At 46.9% G+C, this 24,206-nt stretch overlaps 1 protein-coding gene across 3 annotated transcripts in view; it reads left to right on the plus strand.

Moving 5' to 3' along the window:
• Window positions 1–417: 417 nt before the first annotated feature.
• Window positions 418–24,206, plus strand: part of PARP4 (poly(ADP-ribose) polymerase family member 4) — a 281,821-nt gene continuing 258,032 nt past the window's right edge. For 2 of the 3 annotated variants that reach the window (XM_063951623.1, XM_063951624.1), the window contains exons 1-4: window positions 419–688; window positions 16,587–16,719; window positions 17,249–17,435; window positions 23,399–23,462. In XM_063951623.1, coding sequence (XP_063807693.1) covers window positions 16,588–16,719; window positions 17,249–17,435; window positions 23,399–23,462 — 383 coding nt within the window. In that variant the 5' untranslated portion in view covers window positions 419–688; window position 16,587. Of the gene's footprint in view, window positions 689–16,586; window positions 16,720–17,248; window positions 17,436–23,398; window positions 23,463–24,206 lie in introns of all 3 variants that reach the window. The other variant, XM_063951625.1, reaches the window with a different exon arrangement.

Below are 24,206 nucleotides of genomic sequence, written 5' to 3' on the forward strand. Positions count from 1 at the left end.
CCTCCAGTCAGGGCCGGAGGGGTATAACCAGTGCAGGATGGACACATACACCCCCTACACTATCGGCCCCAATGTCTACATAAATAGATAAAAGTAGAAAAATTGCATCATTTTGTGAGTAATATAAAAATGTAATGTGGGCAGCTGGTCGTCATCACAATGTCATACCTGTCTCCAGCACCTCAGCTGGTTACTGACATTTGCACAGAGCTTAGCAAATGCTGCTGTCCCTTTAAGGAGAGGCAGGAAGAGACAACGTTCTGTATCTCCTCCCTGTCAGGAACTGTGCAACTGATGGTTGAGGCTAGATCCAAGTGGCCTAAGGGACCTTTTTCGTCAGGGGGAGGAGCCACGACACAAGGGGGAGGAGCTACGCCAGCGGGACAGTTGCTCTAGTATCCACGCCACCAACTACTACCTTTAGTAATTAGGTGGCGAGCCACCGTGCCCGAAGCGTGGCGAGCAAAGTGAGCCCGCGAGGGTACTTTTCGGGTACCTTGTTCGGCCGTAGCTCCTCCCCCTGGTGACGGGTCTCCTCCCCTAGGTACGTCAGAAGGTCCCTTCTCCCACTCCGATATAGAATCAACCGTGCACTCAGCTGCAGTACTGTACAGAAGTTACAGTATATCTCTGTGTACACTCACATGCCGGCTTTCCTCTACTGAGACCACCAGGCACGCAGCAGCAGGTAAGTCAGGTCAGGCTACTGATATCATGTGCACTTTTGCGACTGGGTCAGTACATCAGATATATAACTATGACCGGATAATACTGTGACAGCAACCTGTAAAGTTATATTATAATTATTATTATATTATAACTGAGAGCAATGTATTACTGAGATCATGAATGTGACAATGTTATTTCCAGCGGGGGCTACACTCCTTGTAAGCAGCCCACGCATAGAGCCTGCAGCAAATACAGTGCTCCCAGCCAAACACACACACACACACACACACACACACACACACCCTGTTCTTTGGAATCTGGATTTGTCACCATATAACCGTTGCTGGGACTGGCACTGACGAGCCATACAGTGTATCAGGGAAATAGGATCTGAGGTGTGGGTGGGTGCTGTCTCCTTATCGCTAGAGAGAGGTTCCCATCACCTGACAGGGATGCTCTATAGCAGAATGTAGGATTTATAAACCTCATAACCTGCTTTATGACTATGAAGTATAATCCCTGACGTTTATGTATACATTATTTGTTAGCAAAGCCGTAAAGTGATATTTGACGCGGAAATACAAATGACTGGAGCAGCTCCTGAATCTGTCTGACTCTGTACGCCTGGAAGTAGGTGTAAGACAAGTTGCAGCGGGTCGGCTGACGGGATGCCGACTGTCAGTATCCCAACAACGGAATCCCGTCTGCCGGAATACAGCAGCGTGTCCCCTTTGTGGGCTCGCTGCGGCATTCGCTCGACACAGGTTCTATTCTCACTCAGTTGGAGGTATGGACCCATCAACCGAGTGGGAATTAGCGGCGGGTGTCGGGATGCCAGCAAAATGGCGGCTGTCTGGATTCTGGTGCCTGTCTCCTGGACGCCATGATCCCGACTGCTGGCATTTTGACTGCATCCTGTTGCAGCACATACTGTAGGTTAGCTGCATGCCGTGTGGTATCCAGTCAGTAAGTCGACATGGATATAAGCTCCACAAGAAAAGGTTAAAATGTAAACATGATGTCGACATTTAACGTGTTGACTCCAGAATGTCGACATACAGCTTTTTTGTCATTTTTAGTGTTAAGACAGAGTTCCCCAAACCCCACCATTACACTTCAGGTTGCGGGACATCCATGCTTGAGCACAGGTGACGTAATTAGTACCGAAGTCAATATGATTCAACCACCTGGACTCAAGTAAGGATATCCTTAAAACCTGGACTGTTATAGCAGAGTTTGGGAAACTATGGATATGGTTCAATTATGCAAAAAAAAAGTATGTTGACATTCTGCTGTTGACATATATAGATATTGCAAGAACTCACAAAAAGTACAGTAAGTTCAAAGAGACTGTACATGTTTAAAATGTCATACAGTGAGATTTCTATATCAGAGGTGATCTGTATCAGATCCATCAAGATATTGGGGGTTATTTAGGTCGCTTTGCTAATGCAATAACCCCATCCATGGTGTCAGTGTGCATGCGCAGGTTACATCCTGCACGTGTGCGTTGGCCGAATGCGTTCGGGTTGCCGCGGGTGCAAACGCCTGTGCCTGATTGACAGGCAGAGGTATTCATGGGGCAGGTTCTGCACGGGGAAAACGGGCGGGTCATCTGCGTTTTCGGGCAGCTGCATGATGTCAACGGGAAAAACGATGGCTTATCACCTGCATATGCAGCGTAGCTGCGGCCCCAATGTAAATTGCGTTCGCAGCTAGTGCCCGCCCTTTAACATACTGGGTGGCCTTGCCCTGCGATAGGCGGCCCCCAGCATACGAAAGAATGGATTGCAAATTCTGCTTTTTAGCAGAATTTACAATCCATACTGAATAACCCCCATTGTCCTAAAGGTGTGTACAGAGCTTCAAAATTGATGTCTATAGTGGAGTGTGTATCTAATACTTACATTTTTTTCTTACAGAGCTGCTTTGCAGTCTCCGTTTAACATAAAATAATACTGTACATGGTATTTTACTGTAATTGTGTCATATCTGAAAATGTCATTGTTGTAGTCCTTCATTCCCAAGTTTTCCCAAGTAGAGATGGACCTGTTTACTTATATTTTCTAGATTTAACGGATGGAAAAGGGAGGGGAAAGGGGAAAGGAACCAGAGCACAGGTCCAATAAGCAAAGTTTGTGGTTAGAAATAACCAACAAATAAATGTACCACGATAATGTAACGTGAATATCCCTATGAGGGATAGGCAATTGTCTCACGTGGAGGTGCACCCCTGAGAGTTGATAAACATTTGGGAGCAGAAGAGGAAAAGAACTCTCGTTTTTTGGGGGCACTCATTGAACAGTATAATTAAAATATAACCTTTAATTTATCTTTAAAATATAATGCCACAAAATAAACTAAACACAAACATGAACATATATTTCATCAAAACCAATTCATATTCGTATTCCGTGTGAAAAGTATTATGATCACGTGTGAAAAGATGAGTACAATAGATAACAACAGGTTGGTCCAGATTCAAAGATATCAGAAATTTGTATGTAGCAACAAAAATGTGTCCAGAACCAAAACCTGTGTTGAACACGGATTAGTGGGCGGTATAGCGTATAATAAAGCTGACTAGGTGTGAATACGTTTTGAACGGCTGACTAACAGTCCGCACCACAGAGAAATGTAATGGACACCCTGGATAGCAGCTGCCATCCCCCTGTCCGCATACACAGTTCTATGTAGGCTATTGGGTAGTAGGATAATTACCAAAAAGTGTAAATGGGGGTTGGTTAGGTCCTAATTGCTGATGTAGTTGTAACAATAACACCAATTATGGAACTCCCTATACCACACGTAATCTTATACTATCATTTATATATCGGAAATGTTGAGTACACACGGAATATATGTCAGAATAATTTCAGTGTAAATACTGTGTATCCAGTGCAATACAGATATTCATTAATAGCATAGTAGCTTTCTAGTGAGTCTATCCGTCATAAGAAGCTCACTATTCCACATCAATTACAATTCTTAACGTGTGTATACAAAATAGGATGATTGGTATTTATCTTGTAATCATAAACCAAATTATCTCTATTAATTTGTTACATACACGTATAGTTTGAAAGGGAGAGATCTCAAAACCAAATTGTATCAACAAAATTGTTACATATGCACATTGATAAGAGAAGTAGCAGAGATTTGCAGGGGACAGAAAAAAAAAAGTCACTCCTGTTATCGGTGCAGTGTAGCAGCTGCTGTTCACTGTGTGGCATGCATTATACAGCAAGTGAGCGTGCCACAAATGCACCTGATGGTTGGCATCGAAAATTGGTTCTGCTTCTGTTAAAACAGCCCTGGACACCCTGATGTATCAGTGCAGGGAATCCTACGGGTAGTATTTAACAATGAGAGAGCAAGAAATGATAAAGAAAAGAGGCGGGGGGGAGGGGAAGGTTTTGTTGTTAAAGATAGGTGAATAGTAGCACTATATCATTGCTGAGTGTATGCTGCTGCACTGCATTGTAAAAACATTGATGCGGTGTGACTCGAGCGTTACACTCCCATGCGCCCCGTAGTGCTTTGAAAAGGATAGCCAGGTGACAAAGTTAGGACCCTATGATGGTGTTAATCCTGATACCAAATGGCATTGCAGGACCAAATCACTCATCATGCAGTCCTGCAATAGGTCACTCGAAAAGGAGCTAAGGTACCTGTCAATACTGGTGTGGAAGTGTGTAGTTCTAGTACTGCAGTGAAAGTGTGGTGTCCGCCTGATGCCCCAGACAGCTGTTTCGCATTTGTGCTTCTTCAGTGAGGCTGCTATCTAGGGTGTCCATTACATTTCTCTGTGGTGCGGACTGTTAGTCAGCCGTTAAAACCTTATTCACACCTAGTCAGCTTTATTATACGCTATACCGCCCACTAATCCGTGTACAACACAGGTTTTGGTTCTGGACACATTTTTGTTGCTACATACAAATTTCTGATATCTTTGAATCTGGACCAACCTGTTGTTATCTATTGTACTCACCTTTCACACATGATCATAATACTTTTCACACGGAATACGGATATGAATTGGTTTTGATGAAATATATGTTCATGTTTGTGTTTAGTTTATTTTGTGGCATTATATTTTAAAGATAAATTAAAGGTTATATTTTAATTATACTTATATTTTCTATAAGCAATGAAAGCAGAAGTGAGCTCAGTCAGTTGGACTGACCCATTACGGTTGGTAAGCAGCAGCAACCCCTCTTTGCAGGTTCCAGGTGCACTGTTTCTGAGAGGAGTCAGAGGCTTTGTGTCTGTATGTCATCAGTGTGGGTCAAGGGCAGAGTGCGGGGGGGTGGGTGGGGGGGTTTGGATCCTTCCTCCTCTATTGTGTGACTGCGATGGAGGCTGGGTTGCAGCTGAGATATCCGATCTTTAGGTCTACAGTCAGAAGGTTGACCACTGTTGGTCAACATGCATTACGTACATTTTATTTTTATAACTTTTTTAATATTTTGGCATCAACGTGGACTATGTATGGGAATGGTACCGCTGCGCTTAGCACCTTGCCCAAAGCATTGTGAGCTAAGCGAGCCATGCGAGAGGAGGCGGTGCACTAATTGTGTGTCCATGTGTTAAAACTTAAAAATTGACACCCCAAAAATGGAAATAACCCATGTCAACCTTTTCATATGTTGACAATTTTCACATTGACATTTTGTATGTGTTGACCCTTTACTCATGTCGACCTTGTGGAAATCGACCTTTTGGGGGTCGACATTTTTACTGTCGACCTAATGAACCATACCATGTGGCTTGGCGGCTCCATACCGGGAGCATTTGTGTTGCCTGTGGCGCCCTCCACTGGCTTGCACCAGAGTATAAGCGTAGATGGTGGCATAAGTACCCACTGTAGAAGATTGTAGAGGGGAGAATCTCATGCCATTAAGTGAAAGATGAAAAAGAGACAGGCAGCAGTGTTAAAGGATAGATTGGAGAGGGCCATAGGTGACATTGATGGAGGTCAGAAAAGATAAGGTTATAGTAGACAAATTGTGAGATGAGTGCATGGATAAGAGTTTTGCTGCACATCAGAAATTATGGCCAAATAGGCAGCCCCCCCCCCACCCCCCCCCCCCACCCCCAAAAAAAATTTTTTTTTTATATATATATATATATATATATATATATATATATATATATATATAGAAATACAACTCAGCCGGCACTCAGATTCAATAGACAACATGCCCTGGTGCCATAATCCAGAAAACATGCACAGCTCCAATGGTGAACAATGAGGCACTCCAGAGGCTTGGTATAAACAATAAAATGTATAGACAAAGGCGATGTTTCGCCATAGGCAGTTCAGCAGCCTGCTTCTAGTAAAACTATTGAAAGTGTCCATCCCAAAATGGCCGCTGCTTCAGAGGAGACAGCTATTAAAGATACTAGAGCCTCCTCTTGTATCTTTAATAACCATCTCCTCTGAGGCGGCGGCCGTCTTTAGAGGGACATATTCAATAGCCTGCTGCGGGCGCTGGGCAGTGGGCACACAAAGGCAGTGGCAGTGGGGAGGCAGCGGCATGAGCGGCCCAGGTCCTCCCCTCTCTGTCAGAGAGGCCAGGCCCGGGACAGCTGTGCCTGCAATACCTCCCTGATGGCGGGCCTGCCTGCTCCCACTCATGATTACAGGACTTTTTCCGGGCTGCACCCACTCTGTGGAATACCCACCCACGCACAATAATACTCTCCTCCAGTCTCCAAGCATTCAAGCGTTCCCAGAAAACCTCTTCAGACAAGCTTATCAAATTCCAGAACTACCTACTACATACTACATAACCTTCATGAACTTTCCTGTCTAATGACAGCCCCTCTATACAGTCCATACATAACCACACATATTTTCTTTCTTACGTTCATATCCTCCTGACCCTTGACCCAAATTGCTGTGTGACTATATCATACAGCCCACCAATAACCTCTGCAATCTGGTTGAACCATTAAGCAGTAGATAGCATCTATCCTTGTGTATCAATGCCTGTTTCTCTATAGATTTTAAACTTGTGAGCAGGGCCTTCCTACCTCTATTTCTGTTATTACCCAGTTTTGTTCTACAGATATGTCCTCATACGTCTTTACAGCAGTCACATCAAACAGCTCCTCTTGGAACGACATGTCGTGAGAATCTTCTGGCACCAGGCGTCCTCTTTGCTTTTTTTTTTTTTGCCAAAAATGCATCTTTGTCACACCACAATGCGAGTACACTGTGCTGATTAATCTGATATATGACTCCTGTGTATTTATGTGCGCCTGAGTCTCTGAATGTGTATACGAAGTGCTACAATGTAGCCAGGGCCGTTGATCGTCACGCCGGGCCCCGGTAAAGGCCTAGGGGTGTGGCTTATTAAGTGGGTGTGACTATGCCCTTTAGTATAAAAATAAGTGAATAGTAAAATATTTGTTTTTGAATTATGCTGGGTACACACTTGTAGATATATTGGCAGATCAATTGATCTGCAGATATATGTACAGACTCACTAGGCCGTGTGTACGCAAAAATAGTTACATGTATTGAGGGTTTACATTTTATGCAAGATTTTTATAAAGAGATTGTCTTTAAAAATAAAATGTACACAAACCGTTTATTTATGAACGGTTGGCAATCACGACTAGTACACACGTGTGATTTATTCACGGATCAGATGGGGGAATACACATCTGTAGCACACTAGTGCTATGTAAGTGTACAGTAAGGGTATTTTTTTGTTGTGTTATTAGTTTTTAAACTGTCAGGGTAGTGTGCTGGCTTGATCATGGATTATAGACCTGATTCAGAGGTAGATGCTATTTGCTTCGCTCTTGCGTCTTTGGATGCAGCATCAGATCACCACTGCAGCCACCGACCTCAAATGTCGCAGCCATCGGCCATCCCAGTAAGCCTGATCTAACCCAGAGTGACCACCAGAACTCCTCTGCTGGTGCCAGGAAATCGGGGTTGGCAGGCACATATCTTGGCCTTGACACAACTAAATAACAGGTGTGATGTACTCTCATTTTGTGTACGGTCCCTGTTGCAGCATCTGTTCCACACCCCAACGGCCGCAGCATGCATGCTCGGAGGCACTGTGTGAGATCTCACACACAGATCTGTACATGCAATGTTGACAGCTGTATACTAGCAAGCCAAGAGTGATTACTATCTATGAGTGGGCGAGCCAAGTATTTTCCCAGAGTAACAGAAAGCCTAGCTTTATTCCACTGTGACATATTGGGTCACATGTCATGGGATGCAATTTAGCATAAAATGCGAGTTTAGTGCTAAACTTGCACGTTTTGCCGATCTTGCAAATGTTATAGGGTGCAGGAACATGCAAAAGTAAGTACAAGAAAGTAAAGCTTTAATAAAACATCCTTGCACACTCACATACATACTAACGCTCACACAACCAGGCAGCCAATCAAGGAGTAGGAGACCCTATTTAAACCTTTCCTGGACTACCGGCCAGTTGTCAGTACGTTATTGATTCTATAAGACGCTTTCCTGGTCCAGCAGTAGCCTGTAACTTTGTGCATTGTTTCTACTAAGCATTATTGTTCCTAGCCCAGTTACCTTGCTGCCCATTACCTGTTCAAGCCTGGTTATTCTTACACTTTACCGATTCCAGCCCGGTTACCCTGCTACGCATTACCGGTCACAGCTCGGTTAATCTAATATGCATTACTGGTTTCAGCTCAGTTCTTGCCTGCTAATACACATTGCCAGTACCAGACCAGTTAGTATGTTTGGCCATTTGAGCCACCACAATTGCAAACAGGTGCATAAACTCAAGTGTACAGTATGCAATCTCCATAGCCAAACATTAACAGTAAAATAGTTCATACTGAAGAGCTCAGTGACTCCTAACCTTTCCAACAAGTCAGTTTGTCAAATTTCTTCACTGCTGGAGCTGCAGGAACAGCACACCAGTGGAGTGGCCAGCCACACAAGCTCACAGAATGGGATCGCCGAGTGATGAAATGCATAGTGTGTAAAACTTGTTGTAACACTCACTAATGAGTTCCAAACTGCCTCTCAAAGTAACATCAGCACAAAACTGTTCATCTGGAGTTTTCTGGATTGTCCATGGTTTAGAAGCCACACACAAGTACCTATCCCAGGCGTTGAGTGAAGTGGTGTAACGCACACCACTATTAGACTCTCGAGCAGTGAAAATTAATTCTCTAGGAGTGCAGTTAATATCCCGATGGAAGGGATCCCCGTGGTCGAAATACCAGCACCGGAAACGCGAAGGACGCCATAAGCCCGGCGTCCAAATCCCGATGGAGCTCAGGATGCCAGCATCAAAATACAGACAGTTGAAATCCTGATTGTTCTTACAGCGGGATGTGCTAGCGTCCCACAACGGAGGAGTGGAGGTTAGGTTTAGGCACTAGAAGGGGGGTTAGGGTGCAGGGACGGGAAGGTTATGTACCGGGGAGGCGGGGTTAGGGTTAAGCACTTAGAAGGGGGGGTTAGGGTTAGGCAGTGGGGAAGGGAGGGTTAAGCTCCACCGGGGAGGGTTAGGTTTAGGCACCCACACGGGAGGGATAGGGTACTTACCGGGGCGGCTGTCAGGATGCTGCTGACCGTATTCAGACCGCCGGCATCCTGTCCATCGGGATATCATACTGGATCCTTCTCTAGAGTGACAAATCACACTACCATCTGACTGATGACGAATATGGGTTTGACATATGCCAGGAGAACTCTTCATGCCAAAATGCGTGCTGTAGACTATAACTAATGTAAATCTTAATACTACAGCATACAGTGACAGTCTAGAGAATTGTGTACTCTTTGTGGCAACAGTTTGAGGAAGGTCTTTCCCCATTTTAGCATGATAGTGTTCCTGTGCACAAAGTGAGGTCCATCAAAAAATGGTTTGCAAAGTTTGGTGTCTAAGGCCCAACTGACCTGCACAGAGCCATGACCCCATCCCCATCAAACACCGTTGTGATGATTTGGAAGTTCAGCACCAGTGTGCCGCTGGGCGATGCATTTGTACTTGTGCGGCGGGAAGGGGGGGGTTGGCGACCTGAAATGCGGGGCGGACTAGCCCTGTGCAGGGCATCCCCCTGCATGTCAGGGAAGATGATCGGCTGTGCTAAGTTTAGCACAGCTATGATCAACTCGGAATGAGGGTCCATGTGCACTGCAGGGGGGGGGGGCAGATATAACATGTGCAGAGAGAGTTAGATTTGGGTGGGTTATTTTGTTTCTGTGCAGGGTAAATGCTGGCTGCTTTATTTTACACTGCAAATCTAACTCTCTCTGCACATGTTACATCAGTCCCCCCCCACCTTGCAGTGCACATGGTTTTGCCCATTAGCTAACAAATTTGCTGTTGTGATCAGGTCTGAATTAGGCCCAGTGTCAGTAGCGGATCTTGCCAAGTGCAAGCAGGCTTTTTGCCCGATGCGCCTCTGTCCCGAGGGTGCCGCCACCATGCGGTGCGCGATTACATCATTGTGCACCGCGCGGCATTGTGGGAGCGGACATAGATGCTAGAGGTCATAACTGACATTATAGATGTCATACATCAGTTTTTATTGTATTTGAAGCCCAAAGGATAGCACGGAATGGCACTTATATGTGGGATATTGCTCTACCTAGTGTAAAATGTTCTGGATATTGGAAGTCACAAGACATTCTGTTACCATGTAAGCAGTAGCGGATCTTGCTACGGGCACACAGAATTTTTGCCCGGAGGGCGCCGCCGCCTTGGCAAGATCTGCTACTGGTGGTGCCCCCCGGTGCTGTGCTGTCACTGCTGTGCGGTGCACGATGACGTCACCGCTCACCTCATGGTATTGTGGGACCGGCACATAGATGCTAGGGGTCATAATTGACCTCTAGTGTCTATGCTGTGCTATGGGAGAGACGTCATGACGTCTCTCCCATCGATCCTAGGAGCGGCGCCGGCGGCCGGAGACGAAGGTCAGCAGCGGTCGGGAATCAGGAGCGGGGATGGTGAGTATTAATTAATTAATTTTATCTGACGTCCTAGTGGATGCTGGGGACTCCGTAAGGACCATGGGGAATAGACGGCTCCGCAGGAGACTGGGCACATCTAAAGAAAGATTTAGGACTATCTGGTGTGCACTGGCTCCTCCCCCTATGACCCTCCTCCAAGCCTCAGTTAGATTTCTGTGCCCGGCCGAGCTGGATGCACACTAGGGGCTCTCCTGAGCTCCTAGAAAGAAAGTATAGTTTAGGTTTTTTATTTTACAGTGAGACCTGCTGGCAACAGGCTCACTGCAGCGAGGGACTAAGGGGAGAAGAAGCGAACCTACCTAAGTGGTGGTAGCTTGGGCTTCTTAGGCTACTGGACACCATTAGCTCCAGAGGGATCGCACACAGGACCCGACCTCGTCGTCCGTTCCCGGAGCCGCGCCGCCGTCCCCCTTACAGAGCCAGAAGCAAGAAGGTCCGGAAAATCGGCGGCTGAAGACTTCTGTCTTCTCCAAGGTAGCGCACAGCACTGCAGCTGTGCGCCATTGCTCCTCATGCACAACACACACTTCGGTCACTGATGGGTGCAGGGCGCTGGGGGGGGGCGCCCTGAGCAGCAATATTAGCACCTTGGCTGGCAAAACTGACACCATATATAGCCCCAGAGGCTATATAGGTGTAAATTACCCCTGCCAGAATAACACAAAAAGCGGGAGAAAGCCCGCCGAAAAAGGGGCGGAGCCATCTCCCTCAGCACACTGGCGCCATTTTTCCTCACAGCTCCGCTGGAAGGATCGCTCCCTGGCTCTCCCCTGCAGTCCTGCACTACAGAAAGGGTAAAAAAGAGAGGGGGGGCACTAAATTTAGGCGCAGTATATATATATAATACAAGCAGCTACAGGGTAAAAACACTCTGTATAGTGATATCCCTCTGTTATATAGCGCTCTGGTGTGTGCTGGCATACTCTCCCTCTGTCTCCCCAAAGGGCTTTGTGGGGTCCTGTCCTCTGTCAGAGCATTCCCTGTGTGTGTGCTGTGTGTCGGTACCGCTGTGTCGACATGTATGATGAGGAAAATGATGTGGAGGCAGAGCAAATGCCTGTAAATGTGTTGTCACCCCCTGAGGGGTCGACACCTGTGTGGATGGACTTATGGAAGGAATTACGTGACAGTGTCAGCTCCTTACATAAAAGGTTTGACGACATAGGACAGCCGGCTACTCAGCTTGTGACTGTTCCAGCGTCTCAAATGTCATCAGGGGCTTTAAAACGCCCGCTACCTCAGATGGCAGACACAGATGTCGACACGGATACCGACTCCAGTGTCGACGACGATGAGACTAGTGTACCCTCCAATAGGTCCACCCGTTACATGATTGAGGCAATGAAAAATGTATTACACATTTCTGATAGTACCCCAGGTACCACAAAAAAGGGTATTATGTTCGGTGAGAAAAAACTACCAGTAGTTTTTCCTGCATCTGAGGAATTAAATGAGGTGTGCGAGGAAGCCTGGACTTCCCCCGATAAGAAATTGATAATTTCTAAATGGCAGCGTACCCTTTCCCGCCAGAGGATAGGTCACGTTGGGAAACATCCCCTAGGGTAGATAAAGCGCTTACACGTTTATCAAAACAGGTGGCACTACCGTCTCAGGATACGGCCGCCCTAAAGGATCCTGCTGATAGAAAGCAGGAGGCTACCCTAAAAGCTATATATACACACACGGGCATTATATTGCGACCAGCGATTGCATCAGCATGGATGTGCAGTGCTGCTGCTGCGTGGTCAGATTCCCTGTCGGATAATATTGATACCCTGAAGGAACTGTTTGGGGATGGTCTTTCAGACCTCGTTTCCACAGCTACGGCTGGGAAATCGACATTTTTGCCACAGGCTACCCCACAGCAAAAGAAAGCACCGTATTATCAAGTACAGTCCTTTCGGCCCCATAAACACAAGAGGGCTCGAGGCGCATCCTTTCTGCCGAGAGGCAAAGGTAGAGGGAAAAAGCTGCAGCATACAGCCAGTTCCCAAGAGCAAAAGTCCTCCCCCGCGTCCGGTAAGTCCACAGCATGACGCTGGGGCTTCACAGGCGGACCCGGGTACGGTGGGGGCCCGTCTCAGAAATTTCAGCACACAGTGGGCTCTCTCACAGGTGGATCCCTGGATCCTTCAAGTAGTATCTCAGGGGTACAGGCTGGAATTCGAGACATTCCCCCCCCCCCCCCGCCGTTTTTTACTAAAATCTGCCTTACCAGCAACTCCCTCTGCCAGGGAGGCAGTGTTGGTGGCTATCCAAAAACTGTATTCACAGCAAGTGATTGTCAAGGTACCCCTCCTTCAGCAAGGAAAGGGTTACTATTCCACAATGTTTGTGGTACCGGAACCGGACGGTTCGGTGAGACCCATCTTAAATTTAAAATCCTTGAACACGTATATCAGAAAGTTCAAGTTCAAGATGGAATCGCTCAGGGCGGTTATTGCGAGCCTGGACGAGGGGGATTACATGGTCTCTCTGGACATCAAGGATGCCTACCTGCATGTCCCCATTTACCCTCCTCACCAGGAGTACCTCAGATTCCAGACGCTGCCGTTTGGGTTATCCACGGCACCGAGGGTCTTTACCAAGGTAATGGCCGAAATGATGATACTCCTTCGCAAGAAGGGAGTTTTAATTATCCCGTACTTGGACGATCTCCTGATAAAAGCGAGGTCCAAGGAACAGTTGGTAGTGGGGGTAGCACTTTTTCGGGAAGTGCTACAACAGCACGGCTGGATTCTCAATATTCCAAAGTCACAGCTGGTCCCGACGACACGTCTTCTGTTCCTGGGAAGGATTCTGGACACAGACCAGAAAAAAGTGTTTCTTCCAGTGGAAAAAGCCGAGGAGTTGTCATCTCTAGTCAGAGACCTCCTAAAACCGGGACAGGTGTCGGTACATCAATGCACACGAGTCCTGGGAAAAATGGTAGCTTCGTACGAAGCAATTCCATTCGGAAGGTTCCACGCAAGGACTTTCCAGTGGGACCTGTTGGACAAATGGTCCGGGTCCCATCTCCAGATGCAACAGCGGATAACCCTGTCGGCAAGGACCAGGGTGTCGCTGCTGTGGTGGCTGCAGAGGGCTCATCTACTAGAGGGCCGCAGATTCGGAATACAGGACTGGGTCCTGGTGACCACGGATGCCAGCCTTCGCGGCTGGGGTGCAGTCACACAGGGAAGAAATTTCCAAGGACTGTGGTCAAATCAGGAGATTTCGCTTCACATAAATATTCTGGAGCTAAGGGCCATTTACAATGCCCTAAGCCAAGCAAGGCCCCTGCTTCAGAACCAACCGGTACTGATCCAATCAGACAACATCACGGCGGTCGCCCATGTAAACAGACAGGGCGGCACAAGAAGCAGGAGGGCAATGGCAGAAGCCACAAGGATTCTCCGATGGGCGGAAAATCATGTGTTAGCACTGACAGCAGTGTTCATTCCGGGAGTGGACAACTGGGAAGCAGACTTCCTCAGCAGGCACGACCTCCACCCGGGAGAATGGGGACTTCATCCAGAAGTCTTCCAAATGCTGGTAAACCGTTGGGAAAGACCACAGGTGGACATGATGGCGTCCCGCCTCAACAAAAAGCTAAAAAGATATTGCGCCAGGTCAAGGGACCCTCAGGCGATCGCTGTGGACGCTCTAGTAACACCGTGGGTGTACCAGTCGGTTTATGTGTTTCCTCCTCTGCCTCTCATTCCCAAGGTACTGAGAATAATACGAAGGCGAGGAGTGAAAACTATACTCGTGGTTCCGGACTGGCCAAGAAGAGCTTGGTACCCGGAACTTCAAGAGATGCTTTCAGAGGACCCTTGGCCTCTGCCGCTCAGACAAGACCTGCTGCAGCAGGGGCCCTGTCTGTTCCAAGACTTACCGCGGCTACGTTTGACGGCATGGCGTTGAACACCGGATCCTGAAGGAAAAGGGCATTCCGGAGGAAGTCATCCCTACCCTGATCAAAGCCAGGAAGGATGTCACCGCAAAACATTATCACCGCATTTGGCGGAAATATGTTGCTTGGTGTGAGGCCAGGAAGGCCCCAACGGAGGAATTTCAACTGGGTCGATTCCTGCATTTCCTACAAGCAGGGGTGTCGTTGGGCCTCAAATTGGGGTCCATTAAGGTCCAGATTTCGGCCCTGTTGATTTTCTTCCAGAAAGAACTGGCTTCACTGCCTGAAGTTCAGACTTTTGTCAAAGGAGTTCTGCATATTCAGCCTCCTTTTGTGCCCCCAGTGGCACCTTGGGATCTCAATGTGGTTTTGGAGTTCCTGAAATCACATTGGTTTGAACCACTTAAGACTGTGGATTTGAAATATCTCACGTGGAAAGTGGTCATGCTGTTGGCCCTGGCTTCGGCCAGGCGTGTGTCAGAATTAACGGCTTTGTCATATAAAAGCCCTTATCTGATTTTCCATATGGATAGGGCAGAGTTGAGGACTCGTCCTCAGTTTCTCCCGAAGGTGGTATCAGCGTTTCACTTGAACCAGCCTATTGTGGTGCCTGCGGCTACTAGGAACTTGGAGGATTCCAAGTTACTGGACGTAGTCAGGGCCCTGAAAATTTATGTTTCCGGGACGGCTGGAGTCAGGAAAACTGACTCGCTGTTATCCTGTATACACCCAACAAACTGGGTGCTCCTGCTTCTAAGCAGACTATCGCGCGCTGGATTTGTAGCACTATTCAGCTGGCGCATTCTGCGGTGGGACTACCGCAGCCTAAATCTGTAAAAGCCCATTCCACAAGGAAGGTGGGCTCATCTTGGGCGGCTGCCCGAGGGGTCTCGGCTTTACAACTTTGCCGAGCTGCTACTTGGTCAGGGGCAAACATGTTTGCAAAATTCTACAAATTTGATACCCTGGCTGAGGAGGACCTGGAGTTCTCTCATTCGGTGTTGCAGAGTCATACGCACTCTCCCGCCCATTTGGGAGCTTTGGTATAATCCCCATGGTCCTTACGGAGTCCCCAGCATCCACTAGGACGTCAGAGAAAATAAGAATTTACTCACCGGTAATTCTATTTCTCGTAGTCCGTAGTGGATGCTGGGCGCCCATCCCAAGTGCGGATTGTCTGCAATACTTGTAAATAGTTATTGTTACACAAATCGGGTTGTTATTGCGAGCCATCTGTTCAGAGGCTCCGTTGTTATCATACTGTTAACCGGGGTTCCTATCACGAGTTATACGGTGTGATTGGTGTGGCTAGTATGAGTCTTACCCGGGATTCAAAATCCTTCCTTATTGTGTCAGCTCTTCCGGGCACAGTGTCCTAACTGAGGCTTGGAGGAGGGTCATAGGGGGAGGAGCCAGTGCACACCAGATAGTCCTAAATCTTTCTTTAGATGTGCCCAATCTCCTGCGGAGCCGTCTATTCCCCATGGTCCTTACGGAGTCCCCAGCATCCACTACGGACTACGAGAAATAGAATTACCGGTGAGTAAATTCTTATTTTTATCTTATTTTTTTGTAAGCGACACAACTCTACTGGGGGCACAAACGGGGGCACAAACGAGGGCACAACTTTACAGGGGGCATAACTGACCACGCCCCTTTATGAATCCACACCCCTATTTTCGCCCAGGGTGCCACAAGGGCTAGAACCGGCCCTGCATATAAGTGTACAAGTCTATAAGCAGAATGCCTCTTTCTATGTCACAGAAATCAGAGGTACCATAGAGGACGCACTTATAACCCACACTAAATCAAATTACTAGCAGGGCCATTTTAACTTCTCACTGTTTACTGTTGCACTGTGTATATATATGTATATATATATATATATATATATATATATAGATATATATAGATATATATAGATATATATGCATGCTCTTTTATATCACATGCGGTTTTGCCAGTTTTCTATTAGTAAGTTATAGGAGCCATCACTTATATAGATATTTTAATATCACTTTTTTCTCTTAGGATGGGTGTGGGAGTCTTTTCCGACTTTGTATTTTTCCTCAAAGTGAGCTCCTTGCCATCTAAAGAAAAATCAAAACTGAAGAGGAGCATCATATCAAATGGAGGAACTGTTACCTTTGTGTTGAATGAAAAGGTAAGCTACTTGTAGTCACTTGTAGTCAGTGCAATAAGACAATACAAAAAAATCTATATTGAGTGTGAGAAGCTATGTAATGTATTAAATAATAGTTCATTTTGAATAATATTTCAATCAAATGAGCTGTCACGATTTTCACTGTATACTAAATCAAATGTCAAAAGGGATGTTTCTTATTAGAATAGCGTGCTAGCACTGATTCCCTTTGAATTTATTATCTGCCTTATCTACAATGTCAAGAATGCGACCTCCACTCTGTGTAGGTGGGAGATAACTTTAAAGTATTGAAAATGTTAATGTGACCAACTACTGTATATATTACAGTAAGTAAAATGGTAATTAAACTGTCCGTTAGAGGGATGGCTCCTGAATCAGTGGCCGCCTCTTAATACAGAACTGATTTCTCTTCCATTTACCATTTTAGAGGTAAGATAGTCAGTTATAAATGTATTTTGTTTTTGGAGTTAAGAATAATATATGCATTTACAATGTTCTTATTTAGATTCCTGTGTTCTCTATGTTTCAGTGCACGCACGCTGTGGTGATTAATACTGCTAAGCTAAACAGCACCCAGCAGAAGAAGATTCAGAAGTACTGCATCTTAGTAGTAAGCCCTGACTTTATATGGAAACTGCTTCAGGAGACCCCACATACTAAGGTGGATTGGCAGGAAACCCACAAACAATCTGATGTCATCCTGGATAAAGTGAAACGTTAGTGTTTATATATCACTTTTTGGGGGTTCACTGATTTTGAGTTTTCGGTGCATTTTAAGAAATGAGGGGGCTCGTGTGCAAGACTTGTTTTGTGGGGCCCCTACCTCAGGAAATATGGCACCATAGGCTAAGCAGAACTAAATACAGCATACCTCTTAATTGTCCAATTTTGTTTGGACAGTCCTGCTTTTCGGGTACTGTCCCGCTGTACCAAAGGAAGGGTTCGGAAGGAACTGCGCAGTGGTGGAAGGATGCAGCATAAAAAGTAGAGCGTGATGCTTGCGGCAGCCCAGCAGCTAGTGAAGAGCTGGACATGCCCCAAATATAAAGAGAGTAGGGAGCGTGATGTGTGACCATGTCCCAAACATGATGCGCAACTAAGGTATCTCGAGTCACCGATAACAAAAGTTGTGAGGAATGAGTTCCATGTTTCTGTCACCCCATTAGACGTATTTCTGGCAATATCTTTGAAAACATTTTGCCAACTCCATATTTTTGAAGAAATCAACAGATATATGGTGTAAGCATCCACCCCGCAAAAAAATTGCTCTTAGTGCAGGGGCATGTGTGTGCCCGTTTATAGCTAGGCCACTGGTGCCATTACAATGCCATAGATAAATGAATGGGTAATAACATTTTGTCGACCCTAGTGGTGGAAACACACCACTCGTCTATTTTGTAAAGAATATTTTCAAAATGTAACAAAAATAGTATGACTTGCAATCCTCAGATATGTTGAAGGGCAATTCTTCCTCTATGGCCTGTAACCATGATTCAGTGGCTTCAACAGCCCAGGAAGCAGCCACATTAGGTCTATTTACAGCACCGGTGAGAGAATAGACTTAAGGCAATTTTCAATTCGTCTATCAGTGGGCTTTCCCTGTGCGGAAAGAGTAGGGACAGGCAGAGTTTTCCAGAGTTCCTGTCTAATTTCCATGAGATGATCTTAATGAGATGATTCTCTTTTGTCACTTAAAAACATCAGTTTTCTTAGAAACCGGCTCAGGTTCCTCCTCCGTTAGTTGGAGGATATGTCTAATAGCATCAATTAAAGCTGCCACTTCCACTATGTGGGAAGCTTCCTCATCTATGATGCCGGATTCAGTGACAGACTGTGTATCCTCCCCTTCCTCAGCAGATGACTCGTTTGAGTCTGATATAGCAGAGGCCTGAGATGAAGGTGTCCTAATAGTGGAACTAGAGGACAGTTTAGTCCCAGGTAACCCTAGAGATGTCTGGGCTAAATTCTGAACTGTAGTATTCAGCGTATCCACCCAAGGTAGATTAGGAATAGAGACAATCTTAGATGGTGCTAACATAGGAGGTCCCATAGGTGGAGTGAGTCTATCCAGCAAAGTACCCAGTAACTGAGAGAAAAACACGCATGGTAAATCTTGAGTACTGTAGGTGCTGGAGAAGCTGACTGGCCAGGGGGCACATATCAGTTTACACAAAGGCCATCCTGCACAACATCCAGTGCAGATAAACCTGCAGAGCACAATCTACATGACAGTGAAACTGGGGTGTCTGGCTGTTTGTGACTTTTTCCTTTGCTAGACATAGCTGTAATATAGGAGGGGTGTACTACGATATCACGGCTGTCGGGATACCGGCGCCAGGATCCCGACCACCAGAATGCCGTCAGTTGGGGTGAGTGCAAAAGAGACCTTTGCGGGCTTGCTGCGCTCGCCACGCTGCGGGCACGGTGTTGCGATTTGTTTTCCCTCCAGGGGTGTCATGAACGCCCCAAGAGGGAGAATAGTTGTTGGTATCCCGGCGCCGGTATGCTGAGCGCCGAGATCCCGACAGCCGGGATATCGATTGCTTCCCATATAGGAGAGTCGCCCACACACACAGAGTAGTATAATAAAGCCGGGTGAGGCAGCCGTAACAATTGGGGTCATTCAGACCTGATCGCACGCTAGGATTTTTCGCTGCGATCAGGTCAGAACTGCGCATGCGTATGCACCGCAATGCGCAGGCGTGTCATACGCCTACAAAGCGGATCGTTGCTGGGCGATGGATTGTACGAAGATTCCATTTGCACAGCCGATCGCAAGGTGATTGACAAGAAGAGGGCGTTTCTGGGTGTCAACTGACCGTTTTCTGGGAGTGGTAGGATAAACGCAGGCGTGTCCAAGCGTGTCCATCCCGTCAATTCCGGGACCTGACAGGCTGAAGCGATTACAGCGGCTGAGTAAGTTCTGAGCTTCTCAGAAACTGCACAACACTTTTGTAGTGCTCGGCTGCACATGTGATCGCACACTTGCAAAGCTAAAATACACTCCCCTGTAGGCGGCGACTATCTGATCGCAGCACTGCAAAAAATAGCTAGTGAGCGATCAGGTCTGATTGACCCCCAATGTATGTGACAATGTTCAGCAATAGTTCTGAAAAAGTAAAAAAGACTCCTGAAAGCACCTGGTCACAGGGCACAGAAAATACAGGGACAGATATATTATACATAGAGCTGAAATGAGAAAAACTGACAACAGAAACTAGCACAAGTCACATATAATGCAGATAATACAATAATATAACTGCTATGAGCACTTTATCAACTATTCAGCTCTGTTTGTCAGTAGGTAGGATATAAGTGATGTCAAAAACTGGCTCCTCGGAGACTATTTTACAGGGAGACTGAAATTCCCGGAGACTTGCTTGTGTCTGCAATGGCTGCCGGAGTCTCTGGAGGGGAGGAGGGGGTGGTACTGCAGCTAAACGGCGGGAAGTCTGCGGTGGACTGGTGCCCAAAGCTGGGGGAGGGGCTACAGGCAGGGGCTTCCTGCTCCCTCCCCTGTGCAGGCGTTTTAACTACCGGTGCTAAGGGGCCCCTTTTTAAATAGAACCTGTGCCCCTGTATGCCCTGGTGGTCTAGTGGAGTGTCCAGTGCCGGAGTCCGTCTCCCTGGACACGCGTGCTGGAGATTGACAGACTCAGTGGAAATGAAGAAAAAAAAGAAATAATAAACCAAAGAAAAAGCTTGGGGCTGCAAAAGAGCAACCCCCTGTAAAAGGTTATAGGGAAAAGGACGAGGCATCCTGGGATATCTGAAAAGGCTTAACTGTATGGTAGTGACAATATATATATATATATATATATATATATATATAGAAACAGAAAGTTCAGCACTCACCAAAACAAGCTCACTTATCCTCACAACATCTATGAATAAATGATGGGGGTTTAGTTAGTGAATTGGCCAATGCACGGAAGCCTGCAAACCGATCGCCAAGGTACCCCACCTTCATGCAGGTCCTACACTATCGCAAAATCATGAAAATGAAAACCTGGCAACTGTAACACACATGATATAACTGCAAATATGCCTACTTGGTGTATATATATAGTTACGTGTAAGAGCAGCACTCGTTGGACTTCATTCAAAATAACAGCCCGTCAATGGCAACGTTTCGGTTTTATTTAAAAAAACAAAGCCTGATGACGTTTTTTTTTAATGAAGTCCAACGAGTGCCGCTCTTACACGTAACTATTCATGTAAGTGTTATTGCTGGAGAGGGCACCGGGCGTTTGAATTTTTGCATGTTCGGGAGTGCCGGGTCTGGAACGGACTAATATATATATATATATATATATATATATATATACACGTAATGCCCAACTTAGTGGCGTCACACGTATATATATATATATATATATATATATATATATGTATATAGTGTTATATGGTAAATCAGCTGCGCCTTCAGTGTTCTAAGGTGACTTATCAATGCTTACATTTGGTCTCGGTCACAATCACTGCTGTCTGCACCATATGGATTTACTGGTCCCAATCCCCAGTCTCAATTACTGGTCCTAGTCACTGTGGTCTGCACCAGTGGCGTAACTACTGCCCCCGCAGCCCTCGCGGTGGTTTGGGGGCGAGGGGCTGCGGGGGCGCCACTGATTTAGCGCAGATTGACATGCGGGCGAGCCGTCCGCATGTCAATCTGCGGTCTCCTCCTTCCCTCCGCTGCTGTAAGGAGGGACACGGAGGGCACAGCGCGCGCCTCTCCTGTGTCCCTCCTGCGTCTCCGGTGGGTCTAATAAAGGAAGTGCCTTTCGTGAGCTCTGATTGGCTCACGAACCGGCACTTCCTTTAACAGACCCGCCGGAGACCCAGGAGGGACACAGGAGAGGCGCGCGCTGTGCCCTCCGTGTCCCTCCAACACAAAACAGCGGGGGAGCGCGGGGGGGGGGGGGGGCACACTGGGGGGGCACTGGGGGAGCATATGCGGCACAGGGGTAGGGGGGCTTATGTGGCACTGGGGGCATATGTGGCACAGGGAGAGGGGGGCTTATGTGGCACCGGGGGCATATGTGGCACAGGGGGAGGGGGGCTTATGTGGCACTGGGGGCATATGTGGCACTGGGGGGGTATATGTGTACCTGGCACATGGGGGGGAAGGGGGCTGTATTTGGCACTGGGGGCATGTGAGTACCTGGCACTGTGGGGGAATATCTGGCACTGGGGGCATATGCGGCATTGGGGGGGTATATGTGTACCTGACACATGGGGTGGGGGGGGCTATATTTGGCACTGGGGGCATGTGAGTACCTGGCACTGTGGGGGAATATCTGGCACTGGGGGCATATGTGGCACTGGGAGAGCACAGCCCTAGCAACAAGCACTACCCCCTAGCAACGAGCATGACACCCAGTGCATGAAACCCCTGGCAACGAGCATGACACCCAGTGCATGAAACCCCTGGCAACGAGCATGACACCCTGAGCATGAAAACCCCTGGCACCGTGCATGGAACCAAGAGCATGTGACCCCTGGCAACGAGCAGGTAATTTAAAAGTAATTAGAAGCCTTACTGTAGGGCTTAATGTGTAATGGGCATTGTGGTGTGTGGCATAATGTATCATGGACATTGCAGTGTGTGGCATAATGTGTCACAGGCATTACGGTGTGTGGCATAATGTATCACGGACATTGCGGTGTGTGTCATAATGTGTCACAGGCATTACGGTGTGTGGCATACTATATCACGGGCATTGTGGTATGTGGTATAATGTCTCAGGGGCATTGCAGTGTGGCATAATGTATAACGGGCATTGCAGTGTGTGGCATAGGGTATAACGGGCATTGCAGTATGTGTCACATGCATTACGGTGTATGGTATACTATATCACGGGCATTGTGATATGTGGTATAATGTCTCAGGGTCATTGCAGTGTGTGGCATAATGTATCACGGACATTGCGGTGTGTGTCATAATGTGCCAGGCATTACGGTGTGTTGTATACTATATCATGAGCATTGTGGTATGTGGTATAATGTCTCAGGGTCATTGCGGTGTGTGTCATAATGTGTCACAGACATTGTATGTGCTATAATGTATCAGGGGCATTGCAGTGTGTAGCATAATGTATAACGGGCATTGCGATTCCTGTCATAATGTGTCACAGGCATTACGGTGTGTGGCATAATGTGTCGGGGGCATTACGGTGTGTGCATTATTGTGTGTGGCATAATGTCTAAGGGCCATTGCAGTATGTGGCATAATGTATACTGGGCATTACTATAAGGAGGAAAAATGACAAATAATGTAAGGGGCATGAATCAGGATTATTTTTCTTTCCTGTGGTGGCTAACGTCTGGGCGTGCAGGTTGCAAAACTGGGGTATGAGGTAGTCTTTTCCTGCAATGCCACGCCCCTTTATGCAAAGCCACGCCTATTTCAATGAAGCCACGCCCCTCTGGATAAAGTTATCCTTAATAATACATTTTTAAGCTTATCAAAGAGCATCTTTGCTAATATTGGTGCTGTCAATTACTATGCAATTTGAGGTTGGTACTGGTAGATATACTGTATATATTCTCCCAAGCTGTTGAAAACGGAATCATAGGTGACAGCGTCCAATAAAACACTGCTACCTATTGGATGACGCAGAAATTGATAATTACCATTGGCTTGTCTTCATTTTTAATGGCTGGTTTTATTATTTTGCAGATGATAAGAAAAGTAGATTTCTTTCCAAAATAATGGATGAAAACAAGGAAAACAAACCTGAAAGGTATTAGTGATTAAATGTAGAATGCTGTGTACTGTATATTTCTCTGACGTCCTAGTGGATGCTGGGAACTCCGTAAGGACCATGGGGAATAGCGGCTCCGCAGGAGACTGGGCACATAAGTAAAGCTTTAGGACTACCTGGTGTGCACTGGCTCCTCCCCCTATGACCCTCCTCCAAGCCTCAGTTAGATTTTTGTGCCCGGCCGAGAAGAGTGCACACTAGGGGATCTCCTGAGCTTCTTAGTGAAAGTTTAGTTTTAGGTTTTTTATTTTCAGTGAGACCTGCTGGCAACAGGCTCACTGCATCGAGGGACTAAGGGGAGAAGAAGCGAACCTACCTAAGTGGTGGTAGCTTGGGCTTCTTAGGCTACTGGACACCATTAGCTCCAGAGGGACCGAACACATGCCCAGCCTCGGAGCTCGGTCCCAGAGCCGCGCCGCCGGCCCCCTTACAGAGTCAGAAGCAAGAAGAGGTCCGGAAAAATCGGCGGCAGAAGACATCAGTCTTCAACAAGGTAGCGCACAGCACTGCAGCTGTGCGCCATTGTTACTCAGGCACACTTCACACTTCGGTCACTGAGGGTGCAGGGCGCTAGGGGGGGGCGCCCTGAGCAGCAATGTAAACACCTTGGCTGGCATAAATACACCACATATAACCCCCAGGGCTATATGGATGTATTTTAACCCCTGCCAGAACTCACCAAAAAGCGGGAGAAAAGGCCGCCGAGAAGGAGGCGGAGCCTAT

This window comes from Pseudophryne corroboree, chromosome 2 (assembly GCF_028390025.1).
Source record: "Pseudophryne corroboree isolate aPseCor3 chromosome 2, aPseCor3.hap2, whole genome shotgun sequence".
In the NCBI taxonomy this organism is placed as follows: Eukaryota; Metazoa; Chordata; class Amphibia; order Anura; family Myobatrachidae; genus Pseudophryne; species Pseudophryne corroboree.